Below are 12,305 nucleotides of genomic sequence, written 5' to 3'. Positions count from 1 at the left end.
CACAGTCAGCACAGAGCTCTTCTTCATACAAACACCCAATGTTATACATCTTTTAGAGCTTATGTACCAATGTGCGTGCGTTACCTGGCGGTGAGGTTTTGCAAGCAGGTGGATATGTACTGGCTGTAGTAGTCAATCTGTTCTGAGTGGAAGGAGCTCTTGCAGTGCAGGCTGTGCAGTGTGTGCTTGAGCTTCACCAGCTCAGCTTGCCGCCTTTGGCGGTGCAGACGCTGGTGACGGATATCCTATAGCAGAAACAATAGGGTGCTTTAGCACAAAAATGCACTGTGAGGATTAAGCACAGATCTAGTTCTAGTGTATCTTAAGGCAAAGACCATCTAGGACAGAATATACAATAGTCTGCTTTATTTCTTTACACTCACAAATGTTGCTTTGACATCTATTAGTTTACAGAGTTCAATTAAAAAAAAAAAGAAAAAAAGGGGGTGGGGGGACGGGGGACGGGAAACTTTCGTTGAGGAGTGTGTAGGGCATACTCGTACAACTCTTTCATTGGCCAGAAATGTGATGTCAGAAAAAGATTTGCCCAAGTACGAGTAAAACCATAAGACTCACCCAAGAGCAGAGAACACTAAAACACACTACATAAAGTACAGTAAAACCCTATTGAACGAGCAACTAATAGTACAAGCAAAAGCAGATACGAGCGACCTCGGTCGCAAAATTTTACCCTATTTTACGAACAAATTTCGAAGGCATGAGCAAACCCACGCTGCCGGTTCCCTGCTTTCGGCCGAGGGTAGCATCAGTCGGTTAGTTGATCTCGCGTCGCTCTCGTTGTTCAGTGCAGCAAAAACTTAACTTTTTTTAGTATTATATATTTATTTTACTAAAAATCTTGAAAAATGTCTCCCAAGAAAACCAGTGCTCTACAATAAGCACCATAGTGAAGAATGAAGAGAAGGTCAAGAGAAGGAGATTCTCCTTTCAAAACTAACTTCCCTCCTCTCTCACCATCCACCACCATCTCAATCAACCACTACCACATAGGTAAGTGTTAAATTATGTTAACCGTCCAGTACTGCATATTTATTACTGCATCTTTATTTTTATTGCAGCATTTTATTATCTTAATATTAATAATGTATTTCTTTATGTCAATACAGTAATTTGCAGCGTATTTGTTAAAATAGGCTACAAATACTTTTTAATTGCAGAAATAAGTGATCGAATGAGGTCTCTGAACGGATTAAAATCGCTTTTACATTCATTCTTATGGGGAAAATTTGTTTGAACGTACGAGCAATTTTCACAAACAAATTATGCTCATCCAACCGGGTTTTACTGTACTGCATAATTATAGAAATAACTAGTTTAAAACATTGTAAACATTTAATGCATCCAGTACATTACTATTCATTTCAACAGCATCAGGGTTCAATTCAAGTGGACTAAAAACCGGATTTATAAAAACTGAACAGAATATTTGAGCTTATATATTGCATATATATTATATAAGTTTAGATTTGCCCAAAGAAGTAGAGGACAAAAAGTTCAGAGCTAAATCACACATAACAGTGGTGCACACGTTCACGCTTTCTTACGAAGCATATTAACCATTATGCTTTGTAAAAGAGCATGAACATGTGCACCACTGTGTGTACCTTTGCAATGAGCTGAAGTATCTGAGTCTCAGAATCTGGTGGAGTAAGCACTCCCAGAGCCTCCAGCCTCCTCAGGCTGCGCTGGATCTTCCGCTTCTTCTCCTCCAGCGTCAGGTTGCTGTCAGCAATCAGAGACTGATTCCTCTTCATCTTCTCCGGGGTACGGGCATCTCGCTGCGCCCTGCGATGCATCATCCAGCCGTGCTGCATCTCCTAAACACACAAACATGAGGAGACACAATGTACAGAGTTTCGTCTTCTGTGTACTGAGTAAACTGAAATGAAGACTGGCAGAGGTAGAGAAATGTGGATGCATGGTACCTGATCCTGAGAGATAGAAGATCGGAGAACCTCACTCAGTGTATCTCCAGGCTGAGTTCTTATCACATCAATTATCAGCTGCTTAGTGCTGGAACACAGGTAAAAGAGTTGCTGAATAGAAGAAAGCATTTTTGTTCTAGGGATATCAAAATGCTGGGTAATTGTTTTGGACTCTAAATACAATTTATTGAGATCATTTGATATCCTTGATGAAAGAAAAATGAAATTCAGTTAATTGCACAATATGCAAATAAATTATAGGTATTTGGTTAAAAGTGGGTTGAATTACATTGACAGGCTTTTAGAATACGGTGCAGCAAAACAAAGAAAGAAAAGTCTAATATACTGCAAGGAACATGGATTCAAGCATTGAAGCAAGCTTTAGAACCTCCTTAGTGATGGATAAGACATTATCTTCACAATGTGGTGAGCTAATTTGGGGCATTAGAATCAATAGTCAGTGGTTAAGCTGCTTTAGTCAGTCAGCATACATTTTTTTTTGCTCTATTATATATATATATATATATATATTTTTTTTTTTACTTGCGTAAACAGGTCGATACAATGTCTGACTTGTGGCTACAGAAAACACACTATTTAGCCAAAGGTCTGTGGACACATGACAAACATGTGCATGTGTGCTTTTAAAAAACATCCCAATTTAGATTTATACACCCCTCATCTGATAAAACACTACTAGATTTAGTATGTGGGGATTTGCCCATTCAGTTATAAGAGCTTGATGAATAACGAGGTCAGGTACTGATGTCAGGTGATGAGGCCTGGAGTGCACTCAGTGTTCCAGTTTATCTTAAAGATGCTGAATGAGTTTGAGGTCATGATTCTGTGCAGAACACTAGGGTTCTCCCACTCAGACCTTGGCTTCATATGTCTACATAGACCTCTCTTTGTGCACATATACATAGTCACACAAACAGGTTTGGGTCTTTCTGTTCCAGTGAAAGGAAACTGCAATACAATATCATACAGTGACATCTGGAACAATTCTGCAATTTCACCTTTGTGGCAACAGTTTGGGAAAAGCCAGCATATGGTGTGGGGTGTCCACAAACCTTTGGCTATGCAGTTTAACACCATACACTCTATTATGTCCAGTAATTTGCTATTTAAAACAAGGCAGCATCATTCGCTCTCTCTCACCTAAGCAGAATGCCTCGGGCATCAGGTTTCTCATCAGAGCTTTTGAAGATATCAAAATTGTTAGTAAGCGTGAGTGATACCTCCATCTTATTGTACTGAGCCAAAGTCTGCTCCAGGTTTGGGTCTGCAGAGTTAATAACCCCCTCTCCTGCAAGTAACCATTACAGACAAAAAAAAGTTGATGTAAGTTTGTAAAAGTAACCACTGTAAATCATTCATACACCCAGAATGCCTTATAAGCACTTTTCTTCAAATACCTACACTCCTGGGTTCTAATAAAGTCTCTTTAAATAATAAACCCCCAACATAACACATCGCACTGTAAAGAAGGCTGCACAAGTTTGTTTGACAATGAAGAAAGGTCACTCTATTTTGAGAAGGTAGGTTGAGATTTTAGAAAGGATGATTATTTGGGGACCGTGTATGTTATATTTATTCAGACAACACAGGTGTGCAGACTAACCAACGAGGGCTTGGACAGAAGGCACTTTGCCAAGGTCCCTTAGCAGGAGATGGAGCGCATCATTCTGGTCTGGACACAGTGAATCATTGTGCTCCAGCAGCAGCTAAACCCAGACCAAGACACAAACGCTATTAGAGTTTACAGTAGAACAACTTCATCTCATATTAAATGTGCAAAAGAATGTGCGAATAATAAATGTGTAATATTAAAAACATCCAAACCTTGTGTGTGTTAATGAGCTCGCTAATAGAGATGTAGATAACGGGTTTGTTGAGGATGACCATCTCGGAATATTCATCAATGTTAAAGCGCTCCTCAGGCTCAGGAACGTCACAAACCATTTTCAGGAACTTCCTGTTAGTCAAATAATCAGAGATTACAATAATCCGTCTCAAAATTCAGATTCCACTGATAATATTTAATAAGAGGCTCTTGAACTCACCTGAATTTGCCATGCATGTGTGTGATGTAGTCATTCAGGGCACGCAGGTGTGCAGAGTCCCCGTGGAAGGGCTTGTGTGCTGCACTGTGTTGCAGAATTCGGGCAATAGAACCAAGAGTTCGTCTCTGATCAGGCACAAGAACGGACCCAACCCCAAACTCCACCACATCAAACCCATCAGGAGCCACCACAGCAGGGTTCATGTAGCGGTAATATACCAGGTTACCTACAATCTACCGGCACACAAAGTAAACATGCAAATGCAGAAATCTACAAATTCAAATCCATCTTTGCTTATGAAAAGCAAGGTTTTTTGCTTACCTTGTACAACTCCTCCTCACTGATTTGAGGAAACTTCTCATGCAGGGAGTCTCGCAGAACTTTAGCAGTGTAGCGCAAACCATACCTAACACACATAAGAGTAAAGTCTGCATAAGTGCAATGTACTCCTTACCAGGGCTGAAGGAATGGGGTGGAGGCATTTTCTAATAATTTACATTTATATTTTAGTTCTCAATGTGTGCAAAAGAAAAAAAAAAAAAAAAAAAAAAATGTGGGGGCGGTGTTAGGCCCTCCCCTGTTGAATAAAGTGAAGTAAACCTATATTTGTATGTGTGAGCTCATTCAAATATAAGAGAAAAAAAATTAATAAAAGGATAAATCATCTGGAAATAATTGGATAGACATACGGCAATTTGTGCAGGTTGCTGGTGATCGCGTGCAGCACACGGTCAGTCAGAGTCTTCAGGTTAGTCATTGCAATGTTTAATCGTTGCTGCACCTCTGGGTGACTAAGTGCCTGCTCTGCGCTCACCTCATAGGGCAAGGGGCTGTAAGCACACCACCAACATAGCATGAGCACACAAAACATAAAAATTCTACAAGAACACAATTCACCAGCAACATAATATTTTTAATTAATTATTATTTTAATTAATAATAACGATTTAAATTTGTGCCCGAGGTACAGTATGTGCGTTTATAGACCACATGTGGCACTGACCTCTTGTGGCCAGTCTGGCTCTCAGTCTGGTTGATCCAGCTCTTGTATATCTCCAAAGGATCTATGCGAATGCTCAGAGTGCGATCCTGCAGAACCTCACGCACCACTGGCCCCAAAATCTCCCTCAAAGCGTTCTGGCCACGAGCATGACGATAAAAACTCACCAGCATCTTTATGACTGTTGGGTTCCCAGTCACCACCTCCTGAGGCTGGTCCACTTTCAGTCTTTCTCACAGAAGAAAAAAAAATATACAAAAAGATACATATAAATAACAGAATATAACATTCAAGTCAGACTAGAGAGAACAGGATGTGAGGATGTGGAAACTATACTTGATTTCATGGCGGAGGGCAGCAGTAAAGAGCTGCAACAGCAGATATGCCTCTCTACAGTCCGAGCCATAGTTAAAGAGAGTAAAGATGACCGTCTCCAGGAAACGCGTGCTCTTATTCTGTGGCATCAGGAATATGAGCTGAGCCAGGTATGATGGCTGGGTCTATGCACACACACAAAACAGAATCAGTACATTTATGCAGAACCAACACACTAGAGGTACTGGAGACAAGCACTACATTAGGGAAGAATTGCACTCCAGAGTTTTTAACTCTTATAATTGTTATTCTACAGCATTTCTTTTTCTTTGTAATCTCTATCTGCTGCATCACTAGCATAAATAAACCTCCTGATAAAATCACCCATAATAACTGAAAATAATTAAAGCACTGCTATGCAGTGACAGAAAACAAAAAAGTATTTCACTCATACATCACATATAATGGAAGTCTGAGGGCATTCGCTGGAGGAGCCAATTAAACTTGAAACCTTTGTGCAGAACAGTAATGTATTTTGAAGCCAAAGGGGTATTTAAAAAAAAAAAAAAAAAAAAGTATAAACTATACATAAGTTACAGATTAATATCAATACAATGAGACAAGGGTTTGTAACAGCTGTGTGTGTTATATAGTTGTATATATTTCATGTTTTCCAGCTTCTAATTTAGGCACATTTCAAGTTAACATGTCTTGTTTCATATTTTAGCAAATTCCCTTCAAGGCGAGGGTCCTTATGCTGCTAGGAAATTTAATGTACCTGCAACAGGTAGAACAGGTGCTGATAAGCTTCTAACTTCTCCCTTTTGTCTTTGCTCAGAGACTTGAGACCTTTGTGTTTGTCCAGGGCCATCATGTCAGACAGCTCCTCTTTATTCTTCTTGGTGAGTTTTTTATGATGCGACACCACCTCCTGCACCCCAGGACAGAGTCACACATGGAACAACTTTGGTGAACAGACATTCTGGCACCCAGATTAAACAAACTAAATGCACATTGGCATCTGATATTTCTCTGGAAATGATTAACTAATTTAAAGTCATGAGACATTAAAAAAAAAAAAAAAAAAAAAAAAAAAAAAAGTTAGGAATCTATAAAAGGATAAAAGAGCCTCTGTGTGTTTTCTGACCTGGAGCGTGACACGGTTACGGACTAACAAACCGATCTTCAGGTCCATGATGTCCAGATCTGCCTCCAGTTGGCGGTTGGAGCGGATGGTGCGTACCACCTCCTCCCGCATACGCAGTAGCTCCCCCTCCTGGCGAATATCGTTATCTCCCAGTTCTAACAGGTGGGCAAACTTGCGTACCACAGAGAGAGGTGGAGTGCTGGAGTGCACTGTGTGCACACAGGTAGAAAGACAGGCATGTAGAAAGAAACTCTTCAGAGAAGATTTTAGCACAATTTTACCATAAGGTTACTAATCTAAGGTCAAATAGCATCTTAGCAAATGCCTTTATAAAAAAAAGTAAAAAAAAAAATGAAAAAATTATAATCCATTACTGAAGCTTTAATCAAAATGGTGAGGGGGAAAACAGTGTGGTATTTTAAATAGTAACCAAACAAAATAAAATGATCATACCCAGCATCCTGTACTCTTCACGTGCCCTATTGGCTCTGAAGAAAGCCTGGATCTTTATGATGGCACCAACCTGAAAAACATCAATTTCATACATTTATTTCTTGTTCTTTTTCACATACTTCACAATAATTGTCATTAAGTTTAAGCCACTTACATATCTTCTGAAATAGCGCAGACGAGCCAGATACCTGCTACGAGCAAGCCACATCTTCACCCACGCTTGGATCTATAAGAGCACAGACATTAGAAACGGTTTGGAAAAATGAGACTTCTCTATGCTTTATAAAGAGATATACTTTATGCTCTTACTTTGACCACTGCTCCCCAGTTCCGATTAAGGTACTCCAGTCTTTTCCTATAGGCCCTCTGCTGCAGACACCTCCGCCAGTGACACTAACAACCCAACACAAACACTAGTTATTTTTTCGGCAATGCAAAATCACGCATTAATCTGACTGACTAAAAATCAGCTAAATTATTTGTCTTATTAAAAAAAAATAACATCAAATCAAGGTCCTTCTTTGTGGAAAAAACTGGTGGGAGCATTTGAGGTTTTCTTCACCTGAATGGTTATAATGGCAGGTAACTGAGTGTTGAGGAAGTGCAGGCGTTCGGAAAGCGACTGCCGGAGAAGGAAGCCTCGTGCACGGGCCTGCAGCTGCATCACCAACAGCTCACTGGCCTTCCATTGCACCTCCCGACTGTGAGCCACAGTTACCCTGCTGCATACTGCCTGCAAGGGACAGCAAGGACACTTATGTAAATAACAACTATCAATAGATTTCATTATATGACTGCTAGTTCATATAATTTTATAACAAATTATTCCTTGAATGTTTAAATGTCTATTTCTGCTGAACGTGTGATGGTTTCATATTTTTTAATTTCTCTTATGTAAAAAAAATTGGTTTAAAGAAACGCGTTTAATTTACTTCAAGCATGTCCATAATTATGAAACAAACAACACTACACTTTGCAATAAGGATATTAAGTAAAGAAAACAATTTGGGTTGAAGCACAATTGTTGAGTTTTTAAAATTGCATCATGCATGTGGAAAAGTTGAAGTATTCTCCTTATTAAGCATTTATTCTTAGCAGCCTTTGGACAAATAAATAGTGTAAGTAAAAAAAAATGCTCTGGGGGAAGGAAAAAAAAAAAAAAAAAAAAAGGAGTATAATAATGATGTAAGATGATGATTTTAGTATAAGTCGTTACTTGGATTTCTTCATGGCTGAGGAAGAGGCTGTTCTGGACAAATCCTTGAGGTCTCTCCCAGGCACCCTCCAGCTTTTGCAGGTGAAAGTAGTAAGAGTTGCCATCTAAAGCCTTTGTCCTGATCCATGGGCTTTTGTTATCACCTGATCAGAGAGACACAAGAACATACACAAATAGTCATACACTGCTTTCTGAAAACCTGTCAGAAAGACTCTAATAGTACAGTTTGTGTTACAGTAATGTAACCATCACTGATATAACAATAAGACTGACCCTCCATGCGTTTGGCACGGAGCAGGGATGACAGCTCGGTCTGGTACGCAGTCGCACACTCTGCCACCACGCTCTTCAGAGCCACCTCTGGCAAACGCATCACTCTCATGGTCTGAGCGGCATTACCTTCCTTCACTGCCTGATTAACAGCAGCCAGGCCCAGAGACACTAACAACATCAAAATCACACATCAGAACTTCTATGAAAATATTTGAAATAAAAATAAGAGAAGTCCATTCTTGTAAAAATATGCTGAGCATGGATCAGTCCTAGGGATGCAAAACAGAATTGAAATTGTCCTTAATGTATTTCTTTACTGTGAGTGTTTATACAGTATACACTCACTTTTCAGAGCTTTCTGAGTATCCTGGTTTGCTAGGCTCACACCCTCCTGAATATCAGCTAACCACAGCTCTGCTCCAGGGTCCCGACTCATCTGCACAATACACACAGGCAAAAACAAAAGGTAAGAAATAAGTTCAAAAGCTAGTTATGATTAAAATAGTCAGTATTTTTTCTCCATTTTGCTGTGTAAAACACCTCTGCCTTGCGTTTCTTGAGGCTGGTCAGTACATCATGGTAGCGTTTGCCATTCTGTGGCACTACGTCTGTCAGGCCACTAGAGAGCAGCAGCAGTGCAGCCAGTGTTTTCTGAGGGTCACTGTGACTGAGAGCCTGGTTGATCAGTCCAATAGTCAGGATCTCTACGGTTAAAGGTAAGCGAAAACATCTATGGGTTTTCTATTGTTTTTAACAAACCTGAGAAAGGTTTCTGCAAATTCAAAATCAGTTAGCAGCATGCACTTACGGTCGTGTTCTTCCTGAGCCGCCACGTTGACACTGTTCACTCCACTTTGCAGTTCATTCCAGGTGAGGAGCACTCTGCCTGCCTTCCTCTTCAGTTCAGAAAGATCCTCAAAATACCTAAGCAAAGATTATACAAAAATGCAGTCTACAGATACACTACATACACAAACAAATGTATGCCTTCAAAATCCTCACGTTTAAAACTAGCCATTTTTACTATACAGTCCTTTAGCAGCAATATGTACCCTCATAATTAAAGGAAAAATTGATATTTGAAAATTTAAAGAGAATCCACTGAAAAACACCACACAAGTAAAACTGTAGATAGCTTTGGGCAGACTGAATTATGGTGACTATTTAATGTCAAAACATTTACCAGGGTCTATAATGGGAAACTAAATTTGGCATAGTAAATGAGGATGTTCACATCCTTTTTTTAACCTGTCAAGTAAACCTGGAAGGGGCAACAGGGTTGTTAGTGTGTATGTGTGTGCGGGGGGGTGGGTGTCTTTCACACCTTTGCATTAAGCTGTCATCAATGTCTGCAAGACCAGCAGCAGGGCTGACCAGAGTGGCACAGAATGCCCCCATGTCTTTAGCCTCCAGAGTCTGGTTTACCAACGCCACTGTTGACAGCATTTCTACAGCCACAAACAGCTCCTCCTGCCCCAGGTAACCCTACACAATCACATGCACAAACAAAGCAGCTTCAGCTTTAAAGTAAGAACAGGTAGAAATATACCAACCATATTTCTTGTTTCAATTTATCCACGAGCCACCATATCCATGAGTGGCCTTTCACATAAAAAATGAAGAAGAAGGAAAAAAAAAAAAAAGCCTTTCTGGTAAATGGAGAGTTATATGAGCCACCTGAGGGCACTGCTGCTGCAGAGGAGCGAGTTCTCTCTGGTAAAGCTCAGCAGCAAAAGGGTAGACGTCAGGCAGGTTGGCATCAGGGTTCATCAGGGCACGTACTGTCTGACGTGGCTCACCACACCGCAATGCTTCATTGATTTTGGATATTGCCTGCACCACTGTACAAGCACACACACAAATTAAATTAACGCAATAATTGCAACTTAAATCACAAAGCTGGGTTTGAACTGACTCATTCGTGAGTGCTGAGCTTCCTCATTGGCCACATTGACACCTTCCTGGAGTTCATCTATATCCAGGGGGTCCACACACCCTAGATCCTAAAAGAAAGAATGCAGAGTGTCTAGCACCTTAAGTGACTCAAACTTCGATATTTCATACAAATGCAATGTAAAAAAAAAATTATAAAAAAAAAAAAAAAGGTGCACTTCTCACCAGAGCCTTCTGTTCTCTGTCTGATGCGAGTTGATCTAGATACCAGTCAGAATGATCTCTAAGCAGCCCTCTAAGGCCGAGATTTGGGTTCTGCAGGGCTGAGAGTAGAGCCAGGGCATCACCACAGTCTATTGCCTCATCCACTCGCTCTACAGCAGCACGCACTACACACACACAGATCATATTACAGACATAGCTTTTGATACCAAATTGAACACTTCAAAGGCACAGCACTGAACTCACCATTAACTTTAGTAATGTTGTCTTGAATTTCACTTTGTGTCAGATACTCTTCATAAATGTCCTTCTCTCTGGAGCCATTTGCCTGGAAAAGACGAATAATTCATCCAAATTGCATTGTGTTCCAGAGAAACTAATATATATATATATTTGATAACAAGACCAAACACAATCGTTTGTCTCCCTCACTTTAGCGGAAGCCTTGGCTGCTTTGTGAGAACGAGCCTGGCGCAGCATCTCCTGGTAGATGGCCATGAGCTGCTCCTGCAGATTAGTGAGCATGGCGTTGGGATTGCGCAGTGATTGTGCCGTGTCCTCCACACAACCCCGCTCCACTGCCTCGTTAATGGCGATCACCGCTGCATGCACTGCACACATGACCATGAAAGTGAACATTTCAGATTTGCCTTATTAACTCTTGATATAGAAGAATGAACTGAGCAACATCATAAGCGATCATTATTTGTAAGCAGCTTTTGTGCATTAATGATGTCCTTATTCAAAGGTAACTGTTTTTATAAGCATCAGCACTGACAGCAGGCTTCCATCTCCCAATTGTGCACAAAGACATACCTGCACACCTGTTCAATAACATCACATCTCGAACTAGACGAGATTGTTCTTACCAGCAGCCTCATCCACTGACAGCTCATTAGCTAGAATTCCCCCAATCTTGCTGAAAGCAGGCATCTGGATTCCATATTTATCCAGTTCCAGCTTCATATTGTTGATTTCCTCATCTACAAATGGTATATCAATATACCAAATTAGCTGAACCAAAAAAAAAGTAATCTGGTTTAGGATGAAAACTAAATGTATGCTTCTACCTGTGAACTTGACTTTGCCACATAGATCATGGATTTGAGGAGCCAGACCCTGACGGAAAAGGTACAGGCTACAAAAAAGAGACACCAGAAGTAGATACATTTTACAACACACTTCAACCAGAAATCATCTTTCACAATACTTGTTCTGTAAATGTATCCCATCTCCAATTCAATAAAAAAAAAAAAAAGTAAGGACCTGAGAGCATGAATGCAATATACAGTGCGTGGCATGTTCTTTTTATCATAGATGTCTGTAGTCTCGGGGTAGAAAATCTGACAAGAGGAAGATGTAATAAAATTATGTTTGTGCTTAAGTTTAGTTATTTAAAAAATAATAATAATTACAAATATGCTGTATCAGGTTCATTTACCGCTGGCAGTCCAACCTCCACTAGAGCATTCCTCCAGTGGTTGATGTTATCAGTGTGGCGGAACTGCAGACCCATTCCCTATTAATACACAGTGTATTAGTTTGTATTTTCTGGTTAAATGCACTTATACTATACACTATATACAGTAGATAGACAAAAAGTGACATGTTTCTACACAATTAATTAATTTCTAGAGTATAGTGTAAGATAGATAGATAGATAGATAGATAGATAGATAGATAGATAGATAGATAGATAGATAGATAGATAGATAATATCAGGCGAATTTAGACAGTAGAACATTTTAATACAGTAGTGTGTATCAGAAGAATT

The 12,305-nt window shown here is 39.9% G+C and overlaps 1 protein-coding gene across 2 annotated transcripts in view; it reads right to left on the bottom strand.

Moving 5' to 3' along the window:
• iqgap3 (IQ motif containing GTPase activating protein 3) overlaps window positions 1-12,305 on the bottom strand; it is a 40,527-nt gene that overhangs the window by 24,839 nt on the left and 3,383 nt on the right. For both annotated transcript variants that reach the window (XR_006925299.1, XM_046846300.1), the window contains exons 4-35: window positions 11,973-12,050; window positions 11,798-11,874; window positions 11,602-11,669; window positions 11,401-11,514; window positions 10,964-11,142; window positions 10,778-10,859; window positions 10,535-10,698; window positions 10,332-10,419; window positions 10,094-10,257; window positions 9,741-9,901; window positions 9,225-9,340; window positions 8,957-9,120; window positions 8,762-8,852; window positions 8,417-8,584; window positions 8,144-8,286; window positions 7,490-7,660; window positions 7,237-7,320; window positions 7,082-7,153; window positions 6,928-6,997; window positions 6,475-6,683; window positions 6,106-6,258; window positions 5,349-5,512; window positions 5,016-5,240; window positions 4,702-4,842; window positions 4,334-4,418; window positions 4,013-4,245; window positions 3,792-3,924; window positions 3,571-3,673; window positions 3,108-3,255; window positions 1,947-2,034; window positions 1,626-1,838; window positions 85-245 (exon numbers count right to left, since the gene is read on the bottom strand). Coding sequence is in view for 1 of the 2 variants with exons in the window: in XM_046846300.1 (XP_046702256.1) it covers window positions 85-245; window positions 1,626-1,838; window positions 1,947-2,034; window positions 3,108-3,255; window positions 3,571-3,673; window positions 3,792-3,924; window positions 4,013-4,245; window positions 4,334-4,418; window positions 4,702-4,842; window positions 5,016-5,240; window positions 5,349-5,512; window positions 6,106-6,258; window positions 6,475-6,683; window positions 6,928-6,997; window positions 7,082-7,153; window positions 7,237-7,320; window positions 7,490-7,660; window positions 8,144-8,286; window positions 8,417-8,584; window positions 8,762-8,852; window positions 8,957-9,120; window positions 9,225-9,340; window positions 9,741-9,901; window positions 10,094-10,257; window positions 10,332-10,419; window positions 10,535-10,698; window positions 10,778-10,859; window positions 10,964-11,142; window positions 11,401-11,514; window positions 11,602-11,669; window positions 11,798-11,874; window positions 11,973-12,050 (4,310 nt within the window). In the remaining variant the exon portion in view is untranslated. The remainder of the gene's footprint in view (window positions 1-84; window positions 246-1,625; window positions 1,839-1,946; window positions 2,035-3,107; window positions 3,256-3,570; window positions 3,674-3,791; window positions 3,925-4,012; window positions 4,246-4,333; window positions 4,419-4,701; window positions 4,843-5,015; window positions 5,241-5,348; window positions 5,513-6,105; window positions 6,259-6,474; window positions 6,684-6,927; window positions 6,998-7,081; window positions 7,154-7,236; window positions 7,321-7,489; window positions 7,661-8,143; window positions 8,287-8,416; window positions 8,585-8,761; window positions 8,853-8,956; window positions 9,121-9,224; window positions 9,341-9,740; window positions 9,902-10,093; window positions 10,258-10,331; window positions 10,420-10,534; window positions 10,699-10,777; window positions 10,860-10,963; window positions 11,143-11,400; window positions 11,515-11,601; window positions 11,670-11,797; window positions 11,875-11,972; window positions 12,051-12,305) is intronic.

This window comes from Silurus meridionalis, chromosome 4 (assembly GCF_014805685.1).
Source record: "Silurus meridionalis isolate SWU-2019-XX chromosome 4, ASM1480568v1, whole genome shotgun sequence".
NCBI lineage: Eukaryota > Metazoa > Chordata > Actinopteri > Siluriformes > Siluridae > Silurus > Silurus meridionalis.
This window is presented reverse-complemented; position numbering and strand designations above follow the sequence as displayed.